We start from the raw sequence: 27,601 nt of genomic DNA, 5'->3' as shown, positions 1-27,601 counted from the left end.
ATATGGGCTACATAGGCAGTTTTTGAGCGAAGGGGGCGTTCACTATATAAGGCCGGGCTACACAGGGAACTCCAGCCCTGACGAAGAATGAGTGTATCCTTCGAAACGCGTCGGATTGGTTGCCCCTGACACGCGCCCGCCTCTCAACCTTGTGACGTCACAACAGGTAGCACGCCCCCTACACACTCCGCCACTGCTCCGGCGTAGCTTCCGGCCGGAGCACGCCAGGAGCTGGCGGCATCTGCTCACTGCTGCACCGCGCCATCTACAACGTTCATAGTCCAGTCAGTCCTGTCATTTCCTCGCAATCTCACGGTGCAATCTGCAGGCACCCTCTTGCAAGGAGGACCGCTACCTTCTACTGTTTCGGAACCATTGAGGCACAGTATCTAGTAAGTGCATGTGTTTATACCTATAAGCAGGTTAACCTAACTAATCGCTTCTAGCTGTGATTCACCCCGATCCTAATATATTTTTGTGCACTGGTGTAACGAACATTTAGCATTTGGCGTCCTGCCAATCCATTATACTTAGCCCTTTTCTAGTTTTCCTACAGTGTAACTATTATTACAGGTCCTACACTATCTACACCATCAACCAGCGCAGGTGATTCATATTTATTTATAAGTTTAAACAGGTGCCATTACTACAGGTAATGAGTGGAGGAAAGAGGAGACTCTTAAAGAAGAAGTTACAGGTCTGTGAGAGCCAGAAATCTTGATTGTTTGTTTCTGACCAAATACTTATTTTCCACCATAATATGCAAATAAAATGATAAAAAAAACAGACAATGTGATTTTCTGGATTTTTTGTTCTCAGTTTGTCTCCCATAGTTGAGGTCTACCTATGATGTAAATTACAGACGCCTCTCATCTTTTTAAGTGGTGGAACTTGCACTATTGCTGACTGACTAAATACTTTTTTGCCCCACTGTATATGTAAAGACGCTATAACCACAGAATATCTGTCATGCTAGACTACATCCTTCATGTAAGCAGCACCTAGGTTTTTTGTCAGTCCCTTTTTACTTGCCCTCTTGTCTTTCTTGTCCCACCAAATTAAATAAATGTCCAAAAACACAAAATTCAAGCAGGTATTTATATGCCAATTTTCCCTCTAGCTAGCGCCCTTCCTGTGTGGCCACTAATATCCTCATATCTATTGTGTTTTCTAGGTAAATCCTGCCCTACACTTATACATTAAGTTATTGCTGGCTGAACCCAGTAATTTTGGAGAACCATCTGATCTGTATACCCGACAGATGATATTGGGGGAGATAATGATTGGGCAGTTTAATGTAATGTTCAGATCGTTTTGTTCGTAGGACAGATAAGCCTAGGCCAAAAGTGGTTGGCAGCTGCTTTCTCTCCGCGCTCTACTGAAAATACATGAATTCTCAGATAAGCAGATATGTGTATGGAGGAATCAGGAGAGATAGCTGTTGACAGCTATCCCATGAGTTTGGGTTACACTTTCATGTCTGCAATTTTTTAAATTTGTTTTATTTAAAAAAATTGCAATTGTGTCTTGTTTTATGATAGATTCGAGAAGATGATCAGTGGTTTGTACATGGGAGAACTCGTCAGACTCATTCTGCTAAAGATGGCAAAAAAAGGTCTACTTTTCAGTGGCAAGGTCTCTACTGCTCTCCGTACCAAGGGAAAGATCGAAACAAGTCATGTGGCTGCCATGGAAAAGTAGGGACTGCTTCATATATGCATTTGCTACTTCTAGAGAAATGGCACAGTATGGAGGTCTAGCAATTCCTGCTTATACATGTGTATTTGGTTTCCTCATGCAGATATAATGAAGGTCTAGCTAACACTAGACAAATACTACTGGACCTTGGCCTGGAAATATCAGAGGATGACTGCATTGCAGTTCAGCATGTCGCCACTATAGTATCATTCCGATCAGCCAACTTGTGTGCTGCTGCTCTTGCCGCCATCTTGACAAGACTTCGTAAGAATAAGAAGTTGGATAGAATGAGAACAACTGTTGGAATGGATGGCACAGTTTATAGAACACATCCCCAGTAAGTAATCATATATGGAATAATTTGATATATATAAAATAATAAAAATATAGTAATATTTTTACCATCTTGCCAATTCTGGGTCATTAACTATTGCAAGGTGGCCATACACATTAGGTAGCACAAGGTTGATGGTTGAACCAATGACCATCTGGTGAAGAATTGCTTTAAACACCCAGTGTCATGACTCAGCTGTTGGGTGGCCTGGGACCAGGGGCTCCTGCCCTGTCCCTAACACTAGTTAGTGCCCTAGCTCGCCCTATTCCCCAGGATACTTCTGAAGGTGAAGATGCTGGGGCTGCCACCCTTGCCTAATCTGAGTTAGCCCTCCGTCTGTTCTCTATCCCCACCCAGGGAAGAGGAGCACTACTGTGCACCGTAGTACACCAACCCGATAAACTAGGCTACACAAACAAGGGTAAACTGAAAACATCAGCCATACAAATATTCACTCACATATAACAGAGGAATGCACATGGGAGTGGAGGATGCGAAAAAAAAAGCAAAGTAGAGGAGGGAAGGGAATTATCTCACTTACAAACCACGCAACAGTCACAGATAACTCCTCCAAAACTCCTCATATGAACACCTCTCCTCCTACGCCATGCAGCAAATGCTAGCTCTGACATGGATTTGAATCAGGACCTAGATTATAAAGGGAATAGGAGTGGTTAACTGAACTCAGCTGAGAGCTCAGAGTTTCCAACATGGCTAATTAACCCCTGTTCTGTCAAAAGAAATAAACACTATTAAAACGAAGAAGTGCTTCTCAGCACAGGAAAAGGAGCAATCATACGCTGTGGTCTACTGGCTCCTCTCTGTTGCGGTAACCCCCGTGACACCCATGCATACATATTTGTTCCTTACATTTGATGAGCCTGGCCATACATTTCTAATTATACTGGGCCAAGAAGGAAACATATTTCTGCAATGTCTTCAAAGAGATAATAATAAGTGTTACTCCGTAATAATAAAAAATAATTCAAATGTATATAAACAATAAATATTTTGAGGTACACAACTATACAATAAAAATAAAAATAAAAAGTTAATAATTAAAATCAATAAGCAATGAAAGTAAAGGGAGGCCAATAAGACGCACAATAATGAAGAGAAGAAGAGAATGCAAGGGGTAGCCAGCAGATGACAGAATACTACCAAAGAATTATGCTAACAGGTATGTACACTCACCGGCCACTTTATTAGGTACACCTGTCCAACTTCTTGTTAACACTTAATTTCTAATCAGCCAATCACATGGCGGCAACTCAGTGCATTTAGGCATGTAGACATGGTCAAGACAATCTCCTGCAGTTCAAACCGAGCATCAGTATGGGGAAGAAAGGTGATTTGAGTGCCTTTGAACGTGGCATGGTTGTTGGTGCCAGAAGGGCTGGTCTGAGTATTTCAGAAACTGCTGATCTACTGGGATTTTCACGCACAACCATCTCTAGGGTTTACAGAGAATGGTCCAAAAAAGAAAAAAAATCCAGTGAGCGGCAGTTCTGTGGGCGGAAATGCCTTATTGATGCCAGAGGTCAGAGGAGAATGGGCAGACTGGTTCGAGCTGATAGAAAGGCAACAGTGACTCAAATCGCCACCCGTTACAACCAAGGTAGGCCTAAGAGCATCTCTGAACGCACAGTGCGTCGAACTTTGAGGCAGATGGGCTACAGCAGCAGAAGACCACACCGGGTACCACTCCTTTCAGCTAAGAACAGGAAACTGAGGCTACAATTTGTACAAGCTCATCGAAATTGGACAGTAGAAGATTGGAAAAACGTTGCTTGGTCTGATGAGTCTCGATTTCTGCTGCGACATTCGGATGGTAGGGTCAGAATTTGGCGTAAACAACATGAAAGCATGGATCCATCCTGCCTTGTATGGAGCATCTTTGGGATGTGCAGCCGACAAATCTGCGGCAACTGTGTGATGCCATCATGTCAATATGGACCAAAATCTCTGAGGAATGCTTCCAGCACCTTGTTGAATCTATGCCACGAAGAATTGAGGCAGTTCGGAAGGCAAAAGGGGGTCCAACCCGTTACTAGCATGGTGTACCTAATAAAGTGGCCGGTGAGTGTATATGAACATAAGTATATGCACAAAGTTAATTACAATGCAATTCTGAAAGTTAAATCTATAGAAATTTGGTATAATATAATGCACACAAATAGTGCAATGTAATATAGAAAATTAAATCAATAGTAAAGAGATAGATGCATTATGGTCAGACATACTCAAAAATAAAAATAGAATGTGTCATCACATCAGCCTCCACCTTAGACCCCGACACGCGTTTCGACGCTACTTCATTTGAGGGTCCAATATGGTTGTCTAAAACGATAGCGCATTGTTTCATTTCGCCGACAGACATTCGTTATAATTGGATTTGTCCATTTCCATCATCTTTACATGAATTTATTCACAAGAAATATCTGTTGGTCAAATACTTGCTTAACGGAAAGTTATATTTCCCATTTCTCCCATACTCATCAGATAGTTAGCCAGTCTTGCCAAAATTCGCAAGTGTGGCAGACTTTGAGTTAATGTGTATGGGAGCCTTTAGTGTTCAGTTATAGAGCAGCATATCCTAATCAAATATATCAGAAAAATTCTCCAAATTATTCCTGGTGCTTGTTAGAAAAAATAATGTAATAATAGAAAAATATAAGATGTGACAACAAAACTTTTGATCTTTCTTAAAGGGACACACTAAACCTTTAAAATTAATATTTAAAAAATATATAAGCGAGTCATGCACATTTTATTGAAATGTCACTGGAGATCTATATACACAATAAGAGCAAACAATGTAGAATAACCCCAAATAATTTATTTTCCAGGTATGCTAAACGATTACACAAGGTTGTAAGGCGACTTCTTCCTAACTGTGACGTGCGCTTCCTTCTCTCCGAGAGCGGCAGCGGTAAAGGAGCAGCTATGGTAACAGCAGTGGCCTGTAGGTTGCTCTCACAACGCAAACAGATTGATGAGGTTCTAGAGCAGCTGCAGGTATCAGACGAGAAACTTGTGGAAATTAAATTAAAGATGATTGCAGAGTTAAAATATGGACTTAAGAAAGAAACACATGACTCTGCAACTGTGAAAATGTTACCGACTTATGTTTATGGAACCCCGGATGGTACAGGTAATTGCTATAGTTTATTCTTTTATTATGATCAAGACGCTTTGGCCCCGATTCATCATTATTTTTTTTAGACACTTTTATTTTTCTTGCCTTAGCATATTTGCTTTTTTGTGCCAAATTTTCAAAATTGTGCATGTGGCTAAATAATTTATCTCAAAATCAAAAATGCTCCTTGTTGTTGTATTTACCAATTTTTACTGACTTTTTAGTGCAAAAAAATCATAAATTCTTTAAAAAGTTTCACTGAGAGTGTACCAAATTAAAAGTTCTGCCAGAAACTTTTCTTCAGGTAGAGACTGGAATGATATGCGTAAAAAAAAGTGAGGTTCGGTAAAAGTCACATATCATTACCCCTTCTCGATCTTTGTCTATTTACATCCAATGTCGTGTCCCTGCCTTTGATGTGGGCTCACACGCTAAGCACACATCTTTCCCGCACATGATGACTGATCTAAATGTTTGGCCTCTATGAAATAAAAAAGCTTATACTCTTGCAGGCGCCATTCCAGCGGTGTCATCACTCGTGTTCCCAGGGCTCCCGTGCAGTTGTTATATGACATGTGAACAAGGCGCCAATCATGCTCTGATGTCACTGTCCCCCCTTCATACGAACTGAACATGAAGCGGAAGTCCAGGCTGCAGCTAATCTCTCAATTCCTCTTCATGTTCAATCCATACAAAGGTAGATACAGTGACGCCATCGCTGATTCGGCGCAGGGCTCACATGTCATAACAACTGCACGGGAGCCCCGGTAACACAACTGCTGACACCGCTGGAACAGGGAGGTGAGTATAGGCTTATTTATTTTCTCGGGGCAAACATTTACCGTAGATCAAGAAGGGGTTGTCCTAGTAGTGGACAACCTCTTTAACAGCCGCAGGTGGAGCAGTGATCTGCCTGCAGCTGTTAACCAGCTAAATCCTACTGTCAATCACAGACAGAGGGATTTAACAAGCACTTGGCCCGAAAGTGCTTAATTCATTCTGCTGATCAGCGCCCCTGTCCCGTGATTGAGAAGAGCTGCGGGGTTGTCATGACAGATGGGGGTCTGCTGATGACCCACATGTCTGTCATTTTGATTCTCCTCTGAAAGCCGGCCCATACCAGCTGAAGTGCTGCTTTGTATAGCACAAGTGATCTGACAATCGCAACATCAAGTCTCCTAAGGGGACTATTAAATAAAGTAACAAGTAAAAAAAAAAGGGGGTTTAAAATATATGAAAAAGATAAAAGAAACATAAAAGTTCGAATCACCCCACTTTGACCCATTAAAAATAAAACAATTGAAAAAAGTAAATTATATGTACCGTATATACTCGAGTATAAGCCGACCCGAGTATAAATCTAATTTTGCCACGGAAAACTGGGAAAGCTTATTGACTCGAGTATAAGCTGGATATGCATTGTCCCCTCATCTCTGTCCTGCTATGTGTGGCTCCCCCTGTTGTATGCATGGCTCGGCGTCCTCCCCCTTGTATGCATGTCTCCCCCATACTCCCCCGTGTATGCATGGCTCCCCTGTGTATGCATGGCTCCCCTGTATTCCCCCGTGTATGCATGGCTCCCCTGTACTCCCCCGTGTATGCATGGCTCCCCCATACTCCCCCATGTATGCATGGCTCCCCCGTACTCCCCCGTGTATGCATGGCTCCCCCGTACTCGCCCGTGTATGCATGGCTCCCTCGTACTCGCCCGTGTATGCATGGCTCCCCCGTACTCCCCCATGTATGCATGGCTCCACCGTATTCCCCCCGTGTATGTGCATGGCTCCACCATACTCCCCCGTGTATGCATGGCTCCCCCGTACTCCCTTGTGTATGCATGGCTCTCCCGTACTCCCCCATGTATGCATGGCTCTCCCATACTCCCCCGTGTATGCATGGCTCCCCTGTACTCCCCCATGTATGCATGGCTCTCCTGTACTCCCCCATGTATGCATGGCTCTCCCATACTCCCCCGTGTATGCATGGCTTCCCCGTACTCCCTCGTGTATGCATGGCTCCCCTGTACTCCCCCGTGTATGCATGGCTCCACTGTACTCCCCCATGTATGCATGGCTCTCCCATACTCCCCCGTGTATGCATGGCTCCCCCATACTCCCCCATGTATACATGGCTCTCCTGTACTCCCCCGTGTATGCATGGCTCCCCCGTTCTCCCCCATGTATGCATGGCTCTCCTATACTCCCCCGTGTATGCATGGCTCCCCTGTACTCCCCATGTATGCATGTCTCTCCTGTACTCCCCCATGTATGCATGGTTCCCCGTACTCCCCCATGTATGCATGGCTCTCCCATACTCCCCCGTGTATGCATGGCTCCCCCATAATCCCCCGTGTATGCATGGCTCCACCGTACTCCCCGTGTATGCATGGCTCCCCCGTACTCCCCCATGTATGCATGGCTCTCCCGTACTCCCCCATGTATGCATGGCTCTCCCATACTCCCCCGTGTATGCATGGCTCCCCCATAATCCCCCGTGTATGCATGGCTCCACCGTGCTCCCCCGTACTCCCCCATGTATGCATGGCTCCCCGCACTTCCTTGTGTATGTGTAGTGAGCTGGCCGGCTGTGACTGTTCTATTATCATTGACATAGAATCTGTGACAGACACTGCCCCCGTGTGGCCAGAAGTTATACCTATGCCGAATGTGATTACAGAGAAACAATCTGTATTGGCTAAACTTCCCCCTGTTGTGTCATGTGAACTGGAAGGGGAGGGGAAAAGAGAGCCCGGGAAACTTTTCTGTGCAGAGAGAGATCTGGGTGTGCTGGCGTCCTCCTGTAGATGCGATATAGAAGATTGCCTGGATGACCTCTCTCTCTTGGAAGCTGACATCCAGATTGTTCCCAGCTCCCACACTGCGGAGCACTCAGCGGTGACATCTTCACAGATCCTGGAGCCCATGAACTGTAAGCGGGTCCTCTGTTGAGAGGCCGAATATCCCACCCTTACCTGCTGAACCCCAAGGACTACAGTCTGGACCTGAGAGACAGAGTTTTGTTTACTCCCTGTTGTTTTCGCTTTGGCTGGAGCGTCTCCCTGCAGTGACAGACAGGCCTGCGACGTGGGAAGATAACCTCCTGGAGCAAAGGAACTGGTAACGTGTGGATAGGGACAGTGAGGGACAGTTTGTTATTACACGTTATCTCTGTGAATAGGCATATTTTGTATTGTCTATTATTGTGTTCCGCTGTGTTAAGGAAAATGTATAACAGTAAAGATACGTTTGTTAAGATGGAATCTGAGTGTGGAAGTTTTGCTGGGCCAGATCATGGATATACATGGGCGACCTTGCCCTCGGCCACTTCATCTGGCGTAGTCGGCAGGATCTGTGCCCAGCAAGATTCCCATCCAGGCCCCGTCTACCAAGTACAAGGCGAAGACAGCAGCAGCCTCCGCACCCTGCACCGTAACATGTTGCGCCCCTGTCGTTCTCAGCCTGACTCCCCTCCTGTGATACCTAGAGAGATGGATATCACTAATACTGTGGGAGACACCGATACCGGGGATGTAGAGGTGGAAGACATCCCTACCCCTGCTCGCCTGACTGACTTACCAACTGGGGTAGAGAGTGGGGTGACCGATCGGGGAGAGAGACTAGCACCCGTTAGGCGGACGGCGAGGACCACCGCAGGAGTGCCCCCGGGACAGTCCTACAGAGACCAATATGTGTGGCCCTCTTCACAGCCGGGTCCTACAACTTCCACAGCCATCGCCGCCCTGGAGTCGGTCGTTGACAGGGACTGCCAACCTTTGAGTGGGGGGGCGTGTAGTGAGCTGGCCGGCTGTGACTGTTCTATTATCATTGACATAGAATCTGTGACAGACACTGCCCCTGTGTGGCCAGAAGTTATACCTATGCCGAATGTGATTACAGAGAAACAAACTGTATTGGCTAAACTTCCCCCTGTTGTGTCATGTGAACAGGAAGGGGAGGGGAAAAGAGAGCCCGGGAAACTTTTCTGTGCAGAGAGAGATCTGGGTGTGCTGGCGTCCTCCTGTAGATGCGATATAGAAGATTGCCTGGATGACCTCTCTCTCTTGGAAGCTGACATCCAGATTGTTCCCAGCTCCCACACTGCGGAGCACTCAGCGGTGACATCTTCACAGATCCTGGAGCCCATGAACTGTAAGCGGGTCCTCTGTTGAGAGGCCGAACATCCCACCCTTACCTGCTGAACCCCAAGGACTACAGTCTGGACCTGAGAGACAGAGTTTTGTTTACTCCCTGTTGTTTTCTGTTCGGCTGGAGCGTCTCCCTGCAGTGACAGACAGGCCTGCGACGTGGGAAGATAACCTCCTGGAGCAAAGGAACTGGTAACGTGTGGATAGGGACAGTGAGGGACAGTTTGTTATTACACGTTATCTCTGTGAATAGGCATATTTTGTATTGTCTATTATTGTGTTCCGCTGTGTTAAGGAAAATGTATAACAGTAAAGATACGTTTGTTAAGATGGAATCTGAGTGTGGAAGTTTTGCTGGGCCAGATCATGGATATACATGGGCGACCTTGCCCTCGGCCACTTCATATGCATGGCTCCCCCGTATTCCCCCGTGTATGCATGGTTCCCCTGTATTCCCCCGTGTATGCATGGCTCCCCCATACTCCCCCGTGTATGTATGGTTCCCCTGTACTCCCCCGTGTATGCATGGCTCCCCCGTATTCCTCCGTGTATGCATGGTTCCCCTGCATTCCCCCGTGTATGCATGGCTAACCCCATCCTCCCCCTTGTATGCATGACATGGCTCAGCTCCCCTGCCCTCCCCGTCATACTCACCCCCTCCTGGCACGGTCTCTGCACTTCCCTGCTTCTCTGTTGTCCCCGGGACCGGCAGCTTCTTCTTGTGCAGAGCGGTCACATGGTACCGCTCATTAAGGTAATGAATATGCGCTCCACGCCTATGGGAGTGGAGACGCGTACATATTCATTACCTTAATGAGCGGTACCACATGACCGCTCTGCACAGGAAGAAGCTGCCGGCACCCAGACAACGGAGATGCAGTGATGGAGATCCAGCGATGGAGGGTGAGTATTGATGTCTGACTCGTGTATAAGCCGAGGGGGCGTTTTCAGCACAAAAAAAATGTGCTGAAAATCTCGGCGTATACACGAGTATATAGGGTATCGCTGTGTTCAGAAATGTCTGATCTGTTAAAATATAAAATAAATTAATCTGATCAGTAAACCAAAGGAAGATTGCCAGAATTGTTTTTTTTTTACCACTGCAACATTGCAATAAAGCACAATAAGAGGCAATTAAAACATCATATCTTCCTAAAATGGTATCAATTAAACATCAGGTGAGGGCACAAAAAATAAGCCCTCACCCAGTCCCAGATCTCAAAAAATTTAAACGTTATGGGTCTAGGAAAATGGCTGCACAAGCTTAATTTTTTTTCTTACAAATTTCAGAATTTTTGTTTTTACTACTTAAAAAAAACCTATACATGTTTGGTATCTGCGCAAGAGTACTGACCTGGAGAATCATATTGCCAGACACGTTTTACAATATGGTGAACATGATAGGTAAAAAAAAAAAAAAAACAATTGTGGACTTGCACTTTTTTTGTAGTTTCAACACACTTGGAATTTTTTTCCTGCTTTCCAATGCATTACATCAGAAATATGAACGTATGAAATTACCTTACCTTAAGTCCAAGACTGCTTATGTTTCAGTAATTATAAAAAACAGCAACCCAGGAGCAGACTGGGAGTCACCTAGGCCTATGGGCAATAAGGGTCAAAGGCTCCTCACAGCACAAGCTAGGCTTTTTTAATACTTTTAAGATATATTATATTTTCCAAAATCCTTGCATTCTTTTCAACAACCAGAATTCTGTTTGCTTGAATCTGTCACTTTGCAGTGTGTACAGATTTATACAGCACCTATTGAGCATCGTGAGAGGCGTATAAATCTGTATGCAGAAAGCGCCCCCTTCTAGCAGTTGCAGGCAGCAGAATTTCACCAAGAAGCAGGCTATTGCACGGTCGATATAACGAAAAAAGCTCTTACCTATCAAACAGTTATAGAATTCATGTCACGCAGTGCCTTGGGACTGTGGGTGCTAACCAGGTCCCTAGAACTAGGAGCGCCCTTTCTATCCCTGTCTCCTGGATTACTCCTAAAGGTGGATACACCGGGTTCACGTGCCTTGCTATGCTCCCATATCATCACTTACCTGTCCCGTCCCCCCACCCAGGGAGGTGGGAAGTAAAAGTGTATAGAATAGCACTAACCAGACAAACAAGGAAAGACAGACAGAGATAAATGAAAAAAACAGTAATAGAAAATATATTCATCAAACAACAGAGTGGAACACAGATGAGGATGTTCACACAAACAAAACTGCAAGCAATAAATCTCCAAACGCCAACTCCAACCATGAACTACACTTCCAACTCCAAACCAGGCAGTAAGAACTAACACTGGAAATCACTAAGTGCCAGAGGCGAGTATACAGTTGAAATCAGAAGTTTATATATACTATATAAAAAGACACTTATGCATGGTTTTCTCAAACTCTGACATGAAATCAGATTAAACCTATCCAGTTTTAGGTAAATTAGGATTACTATAATTATTAATATTTGCCAAATGCCAGAATAATGAGAGAGAATGTTTTAAGGCATTTTTATTACTTACTGCAATTCAAAAGTTTACATACATTTCATTAGTATTTGGTACAATTGCCACTTTGTTACCATTTTGGCAGTATGATTCGGGGCAGTGTCCATTTGGAAGACCCATTTTCGCCCAAGCTTTAACTTCCTGGTTGATGTCTTGAGATGTTGCTTCAGTGTTGCCACATAATCTTCTTTTCTCATGATGCCATCTATTTTGTGACGTGCACCAGTCCCTCCTGCAGCAAAACAACCGGCTGCCACCCCCTTGTTTCAAAGTTGGGATGGTGATCTTAGGTTTCCAGGCTTCTCCCCTTTTCCTCCAAACGTAATGATGGTCATTATGTCCAAAAAATTCCATTTTAGTTTCATCAGACCACAGGATATGTCTCCAAAAATTAAGGTCTTTGTTCCTGTGTGCATTTACAAACATTAATCTGGCTTTTTAATGTTTCTTTTGGAGTAATGGTTTCTTCCTGGCTGAGTGGCCTTTCAGCCCATGTTGATACAGTACTCATTTCACTGTGGATATTGACACAATCTTACCAGCTTCTGCCATCATCTTCACAAGGTCTATTGCTTTTGTCCTTGGGTTGATATGCACGCGTCGGACCAAAGCACGTTCATCTCTGGGACACAGAACCCATCTCCTTCCTAAGCACTATGATGGCTAGACATTCCCATCTTGTTTGTACTTGCGTATAATTGTTTGTACAGATGAATGAGGCACCTTCAGGTATCTTGAAATTATACCCAAGAATTAGCCAGACTTGTGCAAGTCCACAATTCTCTTTCTGATATCTTGACTGATTTCTTGGGACTTTCCCATGATGCTACACAAAGAAGCAGTGTGTTTCAGGTGTGCATTAAAATGCATCCACAGGCCTGTCTCTAACTTAGATGTTGCCAAAAAACCTAGCAAAAGCATCCAAACACATGACATCATCATATGGGCAGTCCAGAATTGTTCAAAGGCATAGTAATCTTAGTGTAAGTAAACTTTTGACTTTGCAGTAAGTAATGAAAAATGCCTTAAAATATTCTCTCTCATTATTCTGGCATTTAGCAAATATTAATAATTATGGTAATCCTAACTGACCTAAAATGGGAACGGTTTATTCTGATTTCATATCAGAAACTGAGAAAAACATGCATATGTGTCTTTTTATATAGTGTATGTAAACTTCTGGTTTCAACTGCATACAGCAGAGGGGAATGGCCAACACTGAACAGCTGAGACAATCCAGGTAGGAAAGCTCCATGAGCTTCAACTGAACAGGTTAACCCTTACACTGCCAGCAAATAAATAACCTGCACTGTTTAATAACATGGTGACGTTCTTATAATAGTGCAGGAGTTCATGAAACCAGACATCGTGATCTTCCTGTCTCTCTCTGCCATGGTATCCTCGTGACAATTCAGTTTCTGGGAGATGAGCTATGGACTCTTGGGTAGTGGTTGGGAAAAGTACAAATGTATAAATTGATTTACTGTAATATTTCCAATTTGTATCCTAGAAAATGGAAATTTTCTAGCTCTGGACCTCGGGGGAACAAACTTCCGGGTTTTGCTAGTTAAAATCAGGAGTGGAAGAAGACGTTATGTAAGGATGTATAATAAGATCTTTGCAATACCACTAGAAATAATGCAAGGCACTGGGGAAGAGGTAAGAGTACTAGTAGCTACTAAATAGCATGTAAGGTGTACTATCTTTCTGTACCATAATTACATTGAAAAAAAAAAAACTGCCCTGAACATGTGATGCCATATTGGCGGTGACGAAATTCTTTTTATATTCTGTGTAGTGTTAGGTTTTAATGTTAAAGATTTGCATATATATGCACAAGATAAAAGACCTTTAAAAATAACAATACTTCTCTATTCCTGCGCTGATCCAGGCAGTAGCTCCTGTGGCCATTGCTTATAAGAGGCCAGCTAGGGATCACCATAGACAGTCCGTGGTCCCAGTGGTCACGTGACATGTTACTGTATATGATACAGCTCCCATGTGACTTCTGAGGCCACTGATTGGCTGTTTGTTTTACTTTGGTATACAGTTGTGCTCAAAAGTTTACATACCATGGCAGATTTTTTGCTTTCTTGGCCTTTTTTCAGAGAATATAATAATTAATAATAATATTTTTTATTTATATAGCGCCAACATATACCGCAGCACTTTACAATTAAAATATGAATGATAACACCAAAACTTTTTCTCCACTCATGGTTAGTGCTTGGGTGAAGCCTTTTATTGTCGAAATACTGTGTTTTCTCTCTTAAATCGTAATGCCAACCCAAAACATCCAAATGACCCTGATCAAAAGTTCACATACCCCATTTCTTAATACCATTTATTGCCCCCTCTAACATCAATGACAGCTTGAAGTCTTTTGTGGTAGTTGTGGATGAGGTTCTGCCGGGATGGGTAAACTTTTGAGCACAACTGTATTACTTTTGTAATTAATCACTTTAATTTGTAAGAAACCCTGCACAGAATCATCTATTGATTATCTACCCCTAATTGTACCATGTAGTGCCCAAATAACAATTATACAGTATCTGTAAATATTGTATTGAATGTAAAAAAAAAAAATACCATAATCCCGCCAGCCCCAAAGGTAACAGATATCTTAAAATTTGTTCACATGCCACATTCTTGCACCGTTTTTTATGCAAATTAAAATCTGTGTTTTAAAGTACCAACAAAAGAAAACTGCAGCATTTTTTTTATTTTGCAGCATGTCAGCATTTTTGCAGTTTTTTTTTCCATCCATAGAAAGCAATTGAAAGTGAAAAAATGCTGCAAAAACGCAACAAATGTTTTTTCAGCATTTTTTCAGTGTTTTTGGTGAATAAAAGTAACTTTATTAAACATGTAGTGTAGACATAGCGCACATGTAATACACGCCAAAAACAATGCTGTAAAAAAGAGATAAAAACACAGCAAAAAATGCTGTAAAATCACCACAACTAAGCCTTTTTACTGCCAAGAAAGCAGGTTTTGGCTGCAGCAATAACTCTGCGTTTAAACATCCCCTTACTTCATTAACTGCAGCTCCTCTTCTTGTTTTCTAGCTGTTTGACCACATTGTGGAATGTATCGCAGAATTCCTAGATTACATGGGAATTAAAGGGGCCCCACTGCCCCTTGGATTTACATTTTCGTTTCCATGTCAGCAAGATCGCATTGACAAGGTATGCATATCTTTGTTCTATCCTACATGCTGTATTAGTTCTCTGTGACAGCAGTAAAGAAGATGGAGTAGACAACAAAATAATATAATTGAGTGTTTGTACAGTTTAATCAACCATTCACCTCACAATAAATGCATAATCACTTGCCTGGGAAATACCTCCTTTTTAGGCCATGTTCACATGTGGTATACAGGCTGCTTTTTCCTTCTTTTTGTCTGCATGCTTTCTGCAGGTGTTTTTTGCACCAACTACTCAATAACAATCACTTGATTATTGCATTTTGCTGCTGTGTCAGCAATGCTCAGTGTGCAGAGTCATGCTCATCCTCTGCTCTAGTAGACCACTCTGGAGCAATGGAAGTGTCTCAGACTTCTACAGTGCAGCGTGCAATGGATGCCGTTGACAGTCATTGTGCAGCTCCCCCCCAACACACAGTATAGTGCTGCTCCCCCAACACACAGTATAGTGCAGCTCCCCAAACATACAGTATAGTGCAGTTCCCCCCAACACACAGTATAGTGCAGCTCCCCAACACACAGTATAATGCAGCTCCCCCAACACACAGTATAGTGCAGCTCCCCCAACACACAGTATAGTGCTGCTCCCCAACACACAGTATAGTGCAGCTCCCCCAACACACAGTATAGTGCAGCTCCCCCAACACACAGTATAGTGCAGCTCCCCCAACACATATTATAGTGCAGCTCCCAACACACAGTATAGTGCAGCTCCCCAACACACAGTATAGTGCAGCTCCCCCAACACACAGTATAGTGCAGCTCCCTAACACACAGTATTGTGCAGACACACACACAGAATAATGCATACACACACACTCGCACAATACTCACCCCTCCTCCTTCTTCCATGTGCTGCTCCAGGCTCTGCTGCTCCACACTAATGGCACAGCGTGGAGCACGATGAAGAGATGTAATTGCTCATCTGCTGAGTCACAGGCAGGGGGAGTGATGGGAGAGGGAGCGACAGCTGACGTTCTCTCCTCCATCAATGCTTTGAACTGTATCGGCATCTATCATAGATGCCGATAAGTTGAATCAGCGATGGGGGGGTGGCGCCGGGCCTCTCAGCGGCCATGTGGTGTGACGCTATTAGCGGCACACCACTGGCTCAGCTGGGGGCCACTGGAGGAGCGCCCTAGGCAGCTGCCTTGTTTGCCTGCCCCTAACGCCGGCCCTGCTGGGAGGGGAAGTGGAGGAGCAAAATGAGAAGTCGAGTAAAAAGAGGAGACAGTGACACATATGGCCACTATCGAGTAAGTGTTTATCTCACCCCAGAGCATGATTTACAGTTACACTGCTCAGTAGTGCTATTAATGTTCATCATGTGCTGCATAGACATTGGAGAGCAAGAATACCTCATGTCTATGTTTAGTGTGTAGGAAATCTAACAGCTAGTCTCCACCCACTAACTCAGAGACAACTGAAAATAAAAGTAGAGACTTCAGGGGAAACATCTGGTTAATAGTTCAGGAGATCAGTCAAATAATAGCCAGAAATAGTGTTATTACTTATGTACACGAACAGCATATTCTAGATCTAGACAGTGATGTTAAGAGTTATATATATATATATATATATATATATATATATATATATATATATATACACATACATATATATATATTATTATTATTATTATTATTTATTTATATAGCACCATTGATTCCATGGTGCTGTACATGAGAAGGGGTTACATACAGATTACAGATATCACTTACAGTAGACAGACTAACAATGACAGACTGATAGAGAGGGGCGAGGACCCTGCCCTTGCGTATATATATATATATATTTATATATATATATATATATATATATATATATATATATATATATATATATATATATATATATATATATATATATATATATATATAAAATATATTTCACTTGTAATACTTCCCCATAATAGAGACCAACTTGATAATAAATATGGTTATCCTCATTACAAGTAGCCTGATTAGATATAATAGAAAATTGTATAGTTTAATAATCTCAGTATTGTTGTGTTTCATAGGGAAAATTGGTTGGATGGACAAAAGGCTTCAAAGCCACCGACTGTGAAGGACAGGATGTCGTTGACATGTTGAGAGAAGCCATTAAGAGAAGGAATGTAAGTAAGCCTCACGATTCTACAGGTTGTTGTACCACTAAAAATAATAATAATAGTGGAAACTTCACACTAGACCTCAAGCAGCTTGGATTGTCTGTCTGTCTCTCCATTCTTCCTCCAGACTCTGGGAACTTGAGCACAAGGTCTAGTGTGAAGTTTCCACAATCAGTGATGGTTTGGGGAGCCATGTCATCTGCTGGTGTAGGTCCACTGTGTTTTATCAAGACCAAAATCAGTGCAGCCGTCTACCAGGAAATTTTAGAGCACTTCATGTTTCCATCTGCCGACAAACTTTTTGGAGATGGAAATTCCATTCTCCAGCAGGACTTGGCACCTGTCCACACTGCCACTAGTGCCAATACCTGGTTTGTAAACAACAGTATCACTGTGCTTGATTGGCCAGCAAACTCGCCTGACCTTAACCCCATAAAAAATCTATGGGGCATTGGCAAAAGGAAGATGAGACACCAGACCCAACAATGCAGACGAGCTGAAGGCTGCTATCAGATAAGGCCTTATCCGAGCACATTCGCTCATTACTAGAAACCATCTAAAGGTACCTTCACATTAAGCGACGCTGCAGCGATAGCGACAACGATGCCGATCGCTGCAGCGTCGCTGTTTGATCGCTGGAGAGCTGTCACACAGACCGCTCTCCAGCGACCAACGATGCCGAGGTCCCCGGGTAACCAGGGTAAACATCGGGTTACTAAGCGCAGGGCCGCGCTTAGTAACCCGATGTTTACCCTGGTTACCAGTGTAAAATGTAAAAAAACAAACAGTACATACTCACCTTCGCGTCCCCCGGCGTCCGCTTCCTGCACTGACTGTGAGTGCCGGCCCTAACAGCAGAGCGGTGACGTCACCGCTGTGCTGTGCTTTCACTTTACGGCCAGCGCTCAGTCAGTGCAGGGAAGCGGACGCCGGGGGACGCGAAGGTGAGTATGTACTGTTTGTTTTTTTACATTTTACACTGGTAACCAGGGTAAACATCGGGTTACTAAGCGCAGGGCCGCGCTTAGTAACCCGATGTTTACCCTGGTTACCAGCGTAAAATGTAAAAAAAACAAACAGTACATACTTACATTCGCGTCCCCCGGCGTCCGCTTCCTGCACTGACTGAGCGCCGGCCCTAACAGCAGAGCGGTGACGTCACCGCTGTGCTGTACTTTCACTTTCACTTTACGGCGCTCAGTCAGTGTGGGAAGCGGACGCCGGGGGACGCGAAGGTGAGTATGTACTGTTTGTTTTTTTTACATTTTACACTGGTAACCAGGGTAAACATCGGGTTACTAAGCGCGGCCCTGCGCTTAGTAACCCGATGTTTACCCTGGTTACCAGTGTAAAACATCGCTGGTATCGTTGCTTTTGGTGTCAAACACGACGATACACGCCGGTCTGACGACCAAATAAAGTTCTGAACTTTGTTCAACGACCAGCGATATCACAGCAGGATCCTGATCGCTGCTGCCTGTCACACTCAACGATATCGCTATCTAGGACGCTGCAACGTCACGGATCGCTAGCGATATCGTTTAGTGTGAAGGTACCTTAACTTGAAGGAGCTGGAGCAGTTTTGCCTTGAGGAATGGGCAACAATCTCAGTGGCAAGATGTGGAAAGCTCATAGAGGCTTATCCAAAGTGACTTGCAGCTATAATTGCCGTAAAAGGAGGCTCTACAATGTACTGACTTTAGGGGGTGCATAGTTAAGCACACTGAAGTTTTCAGTTATTTTGTCCTATTTGTTGTTTGCTTCACAATAAAAAGAAAACCAAATGGTGTAGGCATGTTCTTTACATGAACTGATGCAAACCCTAAAAAAAAAACAAAAGAACAGTGAAGTTCCAGTTTGTAAAACATGAAAAATGCCAATGGGGTGAATACTACTGTATATCGCTAGAATCAGGGTCTCTCCCTACATCATACTGCTCCAGGATTACATAACAAAAACCAGTTTACAGATTTCTTTTAAAGCTTTTCATTACTATACGAGCTCAGAGAATGTTTGACTGTTTTATAGTTCACCCTATGATAATAAAAAAAAGTACAAACAACTTAGGAGCACATATAACTGTTAATTCTCTAATATCGAAAAAGGAAATGCTTAGCGCTCAATATTGGGGTAACACATTTGGCCACTGTAGTAGAATATTAAAATGAACCCTTTTTGATAGCCTTATTTGATAAATGCAGTATACTATGCTATGCAGGATGCAGTATACTAGTATAAGTTTTATTAGACTTGACAAGCTAAGAGGGATCCAGTCGTGTAATTATTCCTTACCCAATAACAGCTCCTTCCCGTATGTAAATAAAACACATGACTTCTTGTGATTTGGGTAAAATGGCCACAGCAGCCTTTTATTAAATTATAACTTAACAAAACCCGGAACGGCCCCTAAACATTTTTAGCTACCTAAAGGCTAATGGGCTCAGGACAGAGGCAAACCCCATGTCCTAGAGAACGTTCTCTGGCCGCACCACACTGGCCCAGGGAGTAAGGTATTAACACCACACGGTTAATACCCCTGGCCTTGCAGGAGCTACGACCGCAATTTATATTGGGATATAACCAAATAAACTATCCCCCAATAGAGCCCTTCATGCAAAAGGACACAACATATAACAATAATACACATGTGAAAACATCCCCTTCATCAACTGTTAATATGCCCACATATCCATTTTCATTCTTTTTTGTACACTTTCATTTTAAACGCACATTTTTATTTATTTTTAATTAATTATTTTATTTTTATATATACACTAGGGGCAGGTGGGCGTTATGACAATTCCTGCTGGATCAAGAGGAGGTACCTGCTCACCCCTCACCTTATAGTGTCCCCTATAACCCAACCCAATTCCATTCCCCTTGCCAATCAAGTCCACCAATAAACAATGTATTTAACTCTGACCTTTAAAAACCCCTTTAACCCTTTCACTCCCACCTTCTGTCTTGTCATGTTGCCTGTATGCCCTATTAGGGCTCCCTGGCTTTTCTGAGATAGAAATCGCAAAGGATATGGGTGTGGAAAGTCTGTTTAAAGAAAGAACGAAAGACTGAGCAAAGAAATCACATGGGTGTGAAAGGATGGAGGGGAGATAATTAATTTAGATAGAATAGTAAAAAGTGATAGAATGGGGTGGACATATCATTGGGGCATCATCTGCAGAGGTAAGGGGGCACATTTTTACGTCCAAAACAGTAATAGAGGGAACTCACGCACGATTGCAGCATATTAGGAATATAAATGCATACTCTTATGTCTGGAATGTAGCTCAAATTCTGCTGACATAGGTAATTGACAAAAATGCTGACAAGTCGTCAAACATAGAGATAAGAAGGGCGGGCGGGAACACCGAAAATGACTGAAAGGTCCATTGCAAGTAGAAAATGTAGCAACTATATTATAAACAATGCAAAAAGACAGGTGTGGGAACACATGGGACAATTTCACATGGAACTGGGTGCACAAAGGCAGAAGGGCGCACGGAGACCGGTAAGCCAATAAAATCCCACAATGTAGACATAATTGTACCATTCATAAAAAAAAGGTATTTAACCAAATATATAGATACAGGGATGTTAGTGGGAAAGCCTATCCTATATAAATGTTTAACAGTCAACAGGCATGCCCCCTGACGAAGGAACAACATCGGAAAAACGTGTTGAGGCGGACGTACGCACCCGGTGAGCCCCTGCCTGCCTGCCCAAACACAGGTACTATGCAATGCCATTGAGTTTAACCTTTTTACACAGGTCACCTACCTGTATATATTGGGCACATTAAAAACAACATCTAGTTTCAGTTTGATTGTTGAACATTTATGTACAGTGGGTACGGAAAATATTCAGACCCCTTTACATTTTTCACTCTGTTTCATTGCAGCCATTTGATACATTCAAATAAGTTAATTTTTTTCACATTAACCCGTTTCTGACATCGGACGTACTATCCCGTCGAGGTGGGGTGGGCCCGTATGACCACCGACGGGATAGTACGTCCAGCACGATCGGCCGCGTTCACGGGGGGAGTGCGGCCGATTGCGGCCAGGTGTCAGCTGACTATCGCAGCTGACATCCGGCACTATGTGCCAGGAGCAGTCACGGACTGCCCCCGGCACATTAACCCCCGGCACACTGCGATCAAACATGATCGCAGTGTTCCGGCGGTATAGGGAAGCATCGCGCAGGGAGGGGGCTCCCTGCGGGCTTCCCTGAGACCCCCGGAGCAACGCGATGTAATCCAGGAGCTGTGCACGTCAGAACGCCGATCTGACACAGTGCACAGCAAAGTGTCAGATCAGCGATCTTACACTATAACAATGGGGGCAATGTTATAGTGTAAAAAAAAAAAATTTCACATGTGTGAAAAAAAAAAATCCCCAAAAAATGCAAAAAAATAAAAATATTGTTCCTATAAATACATTTCATTATCTAAATAAAAAAAACAAAACAATAAAAGTACACATATTTAGTATCGCCGCATCCGTAGCGACCCGACCTATAAAACTGTCCACTAGTTAACCCCTTCAGTGAACACCGTAAAAAAAAAAAAACGAGGCAAAAAACAACGCTGTATTATCATACCGCCAAATAAAAAGTGGAATAACACGCGATCAAAAAGACGGATATAAATAACCATGGTACCGCTGAAAACATCATCTTGTCCCGCAAAAAACGAGCTGCCATACAGCATCATCAAAGAAAAAAGAAAAAAGTTATAGTCCTCAGAATAAAGCGATGCAAAAATAATTATTTTTTCTATAAAATAGTTTTTATCGTATAAAAGCACCAAAACATAAAAAAAGATATAAATGAGGTATCGCTGTAATCGTACTGACCCGAAGAATAAAACTGCTTTATCCATTTTACCAAACGCGGAACGGTATAAACACCTCCCCCAAAAGAAATTCATGAATAGCTGGTTTTTGGTCATTCTGCCTCACAAAAATCAGAATAAAAAGCGATCAAAAAATGTCACGTGCCCGAAAATGTTAAAAATAAAAACGTCAACTCGTCCCGCAAATAACAAGACCTCACATGACTCTGTGGACCAAAATATGGAAAAATTATAGCTCTCAAAATGTGGTACCGCAAAAAATATTTTTTGCAATTAAAAGCGTCTTTCAGTGTGTGATGGCTGCCAATCATAAAAATCCGTTAAAAAACCCACTATAAAAGTAAATCAAACCCCCCTTCATCACTCCCTTAGTTAGCGAAAAAATAAAAAATGTTCCCATTAGGGCTAGGGTTAGGGCTAGGGCTAGGAAAAAGGCTAGGGATAGGGTTAGGGTTAGGGCTAGGGTTAGGGTTAGGGCTAGGGCTAGGGTTAGGGCTAGGGTTATGGCTAGGGTCAAGGCTACAGTTAGGGTTGGGGCTAAAGTTAGGGTTAGGGTTGGGGCTAAAGTTAGGGTTAGGGTTTGGATTACATTTACGGTTGGGATTAGGGTTGAGATTAGAGTTAGGGGTGTGTCAGGGTTAGGGGTGTGGTTAGGGTTACCTTTGGGATCAGGGTTAGGGATGTGTTTGGATTAGGGTTTCAGTTATAATTGGGGGGTTTTCACAGTTTAGGCACATCAGGGGCTCTCCAAACGTGACATGGCGTCCGATCTCAATTCCAAACAATTCTGCGTTGAAAAAGTAAAACAGTGCTCCTTCCCTTCCGAGCTCTCCCGTGCGCCCAAACAGGGGTTTACCCCAACATATGGGGTATCAGCGTACTCAGGACACATTGGACAACAACTTTTCGGGTCCAATTTCTCCTGTTACCCTTGGAAAAATACAAAACTGGGGGCTAAAAAATAATTTTTGTGGAAAAAAAAGGATTTTTTATTTTCACGGCTCTGCGTTATAAACTGTAGTGAAATACTTGGGGGTTCAAAGTTCTCACAACACATCTAGATAAGTTCCTTGGGGGGTCTAGTTTCCAATATGGGGTCACTTGTGGGGGGTTTCTACTGTTTAGGTACATTAGGGGCTCTGCAAACGCAATGTGGCGCCTGCAGACCAATCCATCTAAGTCTGCATTCCAAATGACGCTCCTTCCCTTCCGAGCTCTGCCATGCGCTCAAACGATGGTTCTTCCCCACATATGGGGTATCAGCGTACTCAGGACAAATTGGACAACAACTTTTGGGGTCCATTTTCTCCTGTTACCCTTGGTAAAATAAAACAAAATGGAGCTGAAGTAAATTTTTTGTGAAAAAAAGTTAAATGTTCATTTTTATTTAAACATTCCAAAAATTCCTGTGAAACACCTGAAGGGTTAATAAACTTCTTGAATGTGGTTTTGAGCACCTTGAGGGGTGCAGTTTTTAGAATGGTGTCACACTTGGAAATTTTCTATCATATAGACCCCTCAAAATGACTTCAAATGAGATGTGGTCCCTAAAAAAAAATGGTGTTGTAAAAATGAGAAATTGCTGGTCAACTTTTAACCCTTATAACTCCCTAACAAAAAAAAATGTTGATTCCAAAATGTGCTGATGTAAAGTAGACATGTGGGAAATGTTACTTATTAAGTATTTTTTGTGACATATCTCTGTGATTTTATTGCATACAAATTCAAATTTGGAAAATTGCGAAATTTTCAAAATTTTCGCCAAATTTCCATTTTTTTCACAAATAAACGCAGGTAATATCAAATAAATTTTATCACTGCCATGAAGTACAATATGTCATGAGAAAACATTGTCAGAATCACCGGGATCCGTTGAAGCGTTCCAGAGTTATAACCTCATAAAGGGACAGTGGTCAGAATTGTAAAAATTGGCCCGGTCATTAACGTGCAAACCACCCTTGGGGGTAAAGGGGTTAATGTACACTCTGCATCCCATCTTGACTGAAAAAAAAAACAGAAATGTGGAAATTTTTGTAAATTTAATAAAAAAGAAAAACTGAAATATCACATGGTCATAAGTTGTCAGACCCTTTGCTCAGACACTCATATTTAAGTCACATGCTGTCCATTTCCTTGTGATGGTTCTACTCCTTCATTGGAGTACAGCTGGGTTTAATTAAACTGATAGGACTTGATTTGGAAAGGCAAACACCTGTCTATATAAGACCTCACAGCTCACACTGCATGTCAGACCAAATGAGAATCATGAGCTCAAAGGAACTGGCCAAGGAGCTCAGAGACAGAATTGTGGCAAGGCACAGATCTGGCCAAGGTTACAACAGAAGTTCTGCATGCAGTACTCAAGGTTCCTAAAAGCACAGTTACCTCCATAATCCTTAAATGGAGGAAGTTTGGGACCACCAGAAGTCTTCCTAGACCTGACTGTCCAGCCAAACTGAGCAATCGTGGGAGAAGAGCCTTGGTGAGAGAGGTAAAGAAGAATCCCAAGTTCACTGTGGCTGAGCTTCAGAGATGCAGTAGGGAGACAGGAGAAAGTTCCACAAAGTCAACTATCACTGCAGCCCTCCACCAGTCGGGCCTTTATGGCAGAGTGGCCCGATGGAAGCCTCTCCTCAGTGCAAGACATATGAAAGCCCGGACCGAGTTTGCCAAAAAGACACATGAAGGACTCCCAGACTATGAGAAATAAGATTCTCTGATCTGATGAGATGAAGATACCCGTATTTTCCACTTTGTAAGATGCACTTTTATTTCCCCCAAATTGGGGGGGAAATGGGGGGTGCGTCTTACAATCGGAATAGTGAAAAAAAATAGGGAAAAAGTGAAGGAATCTCTTACTGTGGTGCTGGCGGTGGCTGCAGAGCGGGCGGGCTGGCAGGAGGCAGGGTCACCGGTGGGGCAGTGCAGCAAGCCTGGAGCTGGGGGTGGCGGCGCGGTTTTCTCAGGTGTTCGGGCGGCACAGTGCAGGGCAGTGCTGTTGCGCCTCCGGTATCTGGAGTTTCCGGTTTCCAGAATAAGCGCCTGTGCCTACTGCATAGGACTTCAAGAAAATGACCACCGAACCAGCGCATGCGCAGATGGAGCTCTCTGTCACTGAGCTCTCGATCTGCGCATGCGCTGCAGTAGTTCTCGGCAAATACTAGCTGGCAGCAGGGTGAATTCTGGGCTCCGCTGCACACTGAGTCCTAAAGCAGAGGAAGGAAAGAAGCATGATTCTCCTCCCCTGCAGGGATAGATATTGATTGGTGGAGGGAACTGTTCCTGAGCTGCCTCCACCAATCAGATATCTGTCCCTGCACAATGTATGGTGTGTCATCTGCAGATCCCCCATAACAGTGTGTCATCCGCAGATCCCCCATAACAGTGCATCACCACAAATCCCTCAACAGTGCATCACCACAGATCCCCCATAACAGTGCATCACCACAAATCCCTCATAACAGTGCATCACCACAGATCCCCCATAACAGTGCGTCACCACAGATCCCCCATAACAGTGCGTTACCACAGATCCCCCATAACAGTGTGTCATCCACAGATCCCCCCTTAAGTGTGTACCCTGCAGATCCCCCATAACAGTGCATCACCACAGATCCCCCCCAAACAGTGCTTCATCTGCAAGTTTTTTGCACACTATTTGGCTCAAAATATTTTTTTTCTTCCTCTAAAATCTAGGTGCGTCTTATAATCAGGTGCGTCTTATAAAGCGAAAAACGTGGTAGACCTTTTTGGTGATAATTTTAAGTGGTATGTCTGGAGAAAACCAGGCACTGCTCTTCACCTGCCCAATACAATCCCAAAAGTGAAACATGGTGGTGGCAGCCTCATGCTATGGGGGTGTTTTTCAGCTGCATTGACAGGACAACTGGTTGTCATTGCAGGAAACATGAATGTGGCCAAGTACAGAGATATCCTGGATGAAAACCCCCTCCAGAGTGCTCTGGACGTCAGACTTGGCCAAAGGTTCACCTTCCAACAAGACAATGCCCCTAAGCACACAGCTAAAATAACAAAGGAGTGGCTTCAGAACAACTATGTGACCATCTTGACTGGCCCAGCCAGAGCCCTGACCTAAACCCAATTGGGCATCTCTGAAGAGACCTGAAAATGGCTGTCCACCAACGTTCGGCATCCAACCTGACGCAACTGAAGAGGATCTGCAAGGAAGAATGGCAGAGGATCCCCAAATCCAGGTGTGAAAACCTTGTTGCATCATTCCCAAGAAGACTCATGGCAGTGCTATCTCAAAAGGGTGCTTCTACTCAATACTGAGCAAAGGGTCTGAATACTTATGACCATGTGATATTTCAGTTTTTCTTTTTTAATAAATTTGCAAAAATTTCTACATTTCTGTTTTTTTCCAGTCAAGATGGTGTGCAGAGTGTACATTAATGAGAAAAAAATGAACTTTTTTGAATTTACCAAATGGCTGCAATGAACCGAAGTGTGAAAAATGTAATAAAGGGGTATGAATACTTTTTTCCGTACCCACTGTAGGATAGGCTTTCCCACTTCCATTCCTGTATCTATATCTTTGGTTAAATATCTTTTTTTGAAGAATGGTACAATGGCTAGAAGGTTGGAGGAGTGTTTAAACTAGGGATTGGGGGGAGGGTATTCATTTTATAGGAGGGGAAGATAGTGCAGATAGAGACCTATCACAATAGGGGAATAGTGATCACAAAATAATAAGTTTTCATGTATCCTTCAATAAGATGTGTAGTAGAGGGGATACAAGGACACTAAACTTCAGGAGGGCAAATTTCCAACGGATGAGAGAGGATCTTGGTGCAATTAACTGGGACGATATCCTAAGACATAAAAATACACAAAGAAAATGGGAGACGTTTATTAGCATCCTGGATAGGACCTGTGCACAGTATATACCGTATGGGAATAAACATACTAGAAATAGGAGGAAACCAATATGGCTAAATAGAGCTGTAAAGGGCGCAATAAGTGACAAAAAGAAAGCATTTAGAGAATTAAAGGAAGTAGGTAGTGATGAGGCATTAAATAAATACAACAAATTAAATAAATTCTGTAAAAAGCAAATCAAGGCAGAAAAGATTGAGACAGAGAGACTCATTGCCAGAGAGAGTAAAAATAATCCCAAAATATTCTTTAACTACGTAAATAGTAAGAAACTAAAAAATGACAGTGTTGGCCCCTTAAAAATAGTCTGGGTGAAATGGTGGATGAGGATGAGGAAAAAGCCAATATGCTAAATGACTTTTTTTCATCAGTATTTACACAAGAAAATCCCATGGCAGACAAAATGACTAGTGATAAAAATTCCCCATTAAATGTCACCTGCTTAACCCAGCAGGAAGTACGGCGGCGTCTAAAAATCACTAAAATTGACAAATCTCCGGGCCCGGATGGGATACACGCCCAAGTACTGCAGGAATTAAGTACAGTCATTGATAGACCATTATTTTTAATCTTTAAAGAGTCCATAATAACAGGGTCTGTACCACAGGACTGGCGTATAGCAAATGTGGTGCCAATATTCAAAAAGGGGACAAAAACTGAACTTGGAAATTATAGGCCAGTAAGCTTAACCTCTACTGTGGGTAAAATCCTGGAGGG

General features: G+C 43.2%; 1 protein-coding gene across 3 annotated transcripts in view; it reads left to right on the top strand.

Moving 5' to 3' along the window:
- The window catches only part of LOC143769934 (hexokinase HKDC1-like), a 75,221-nt gene that overhangs the window by 33,254 nt on the left and 14,366 nt on the right, over positions 1 to 27,601 (top strand). Inside the window, exons 8-13 of one of the 3 annotated variants that reach the window (XM_077259002.1) lie at positions 1,542 to 1,697; positions 1,802 to 2,035; positions 4,882 to 5,186; positions 13,332 to 13,480; positions 14,890 to 15,009; positions 17,047 to 17,142. In XM_077259002.1, the coding sequence (XP_077115117.1) occupies positions 1,542 to 1,697; positions 1,802 to 2,035; positions 4,882 to 5,186; positions 13,332 to 13,480; positions 14,890 to 15,009; positions 17,047 to 17,142 (1,060 nt within the window). Of the gene's footprint in view, positions 1 to 1,541; positions 1,698 to 1,801; positions 2,036 to 4,881; positions 5,187 to 13,331; positions 13,481 to 14,889; positions 15,010 to 17,046; positions 17,143 to 20,494; positions 20,645 to 26,163; positions 26,203 to 27,601 lie in introns of those variants that run through there. The other 2 variants (XM_077259003.1, XM_077259004.1) reach the window with 2 other exon arrangements.

This window comes from Ranitomeya variabilis, chromosome 4 (genome assembly GCF_051348905.1).
Source record: "Ranitomeya variabilis isolate aRanVar5 chromosome 4, aRanVar5.hap1, whole genome shotgun sequence".
NCBI classification, from domain to species: domain Eukaryota; kingdom Metazoa; phylum Chordata; class Amphibia; order Anura; family Dendrobatidae; genus Ranitomeya; species Ranitomeya variabilis.
The sequence above is the reverse complement of the archived record's forward strand: the minus strand, read 5'-3'. Positions and strand labels throughout refer to the sequence as shown.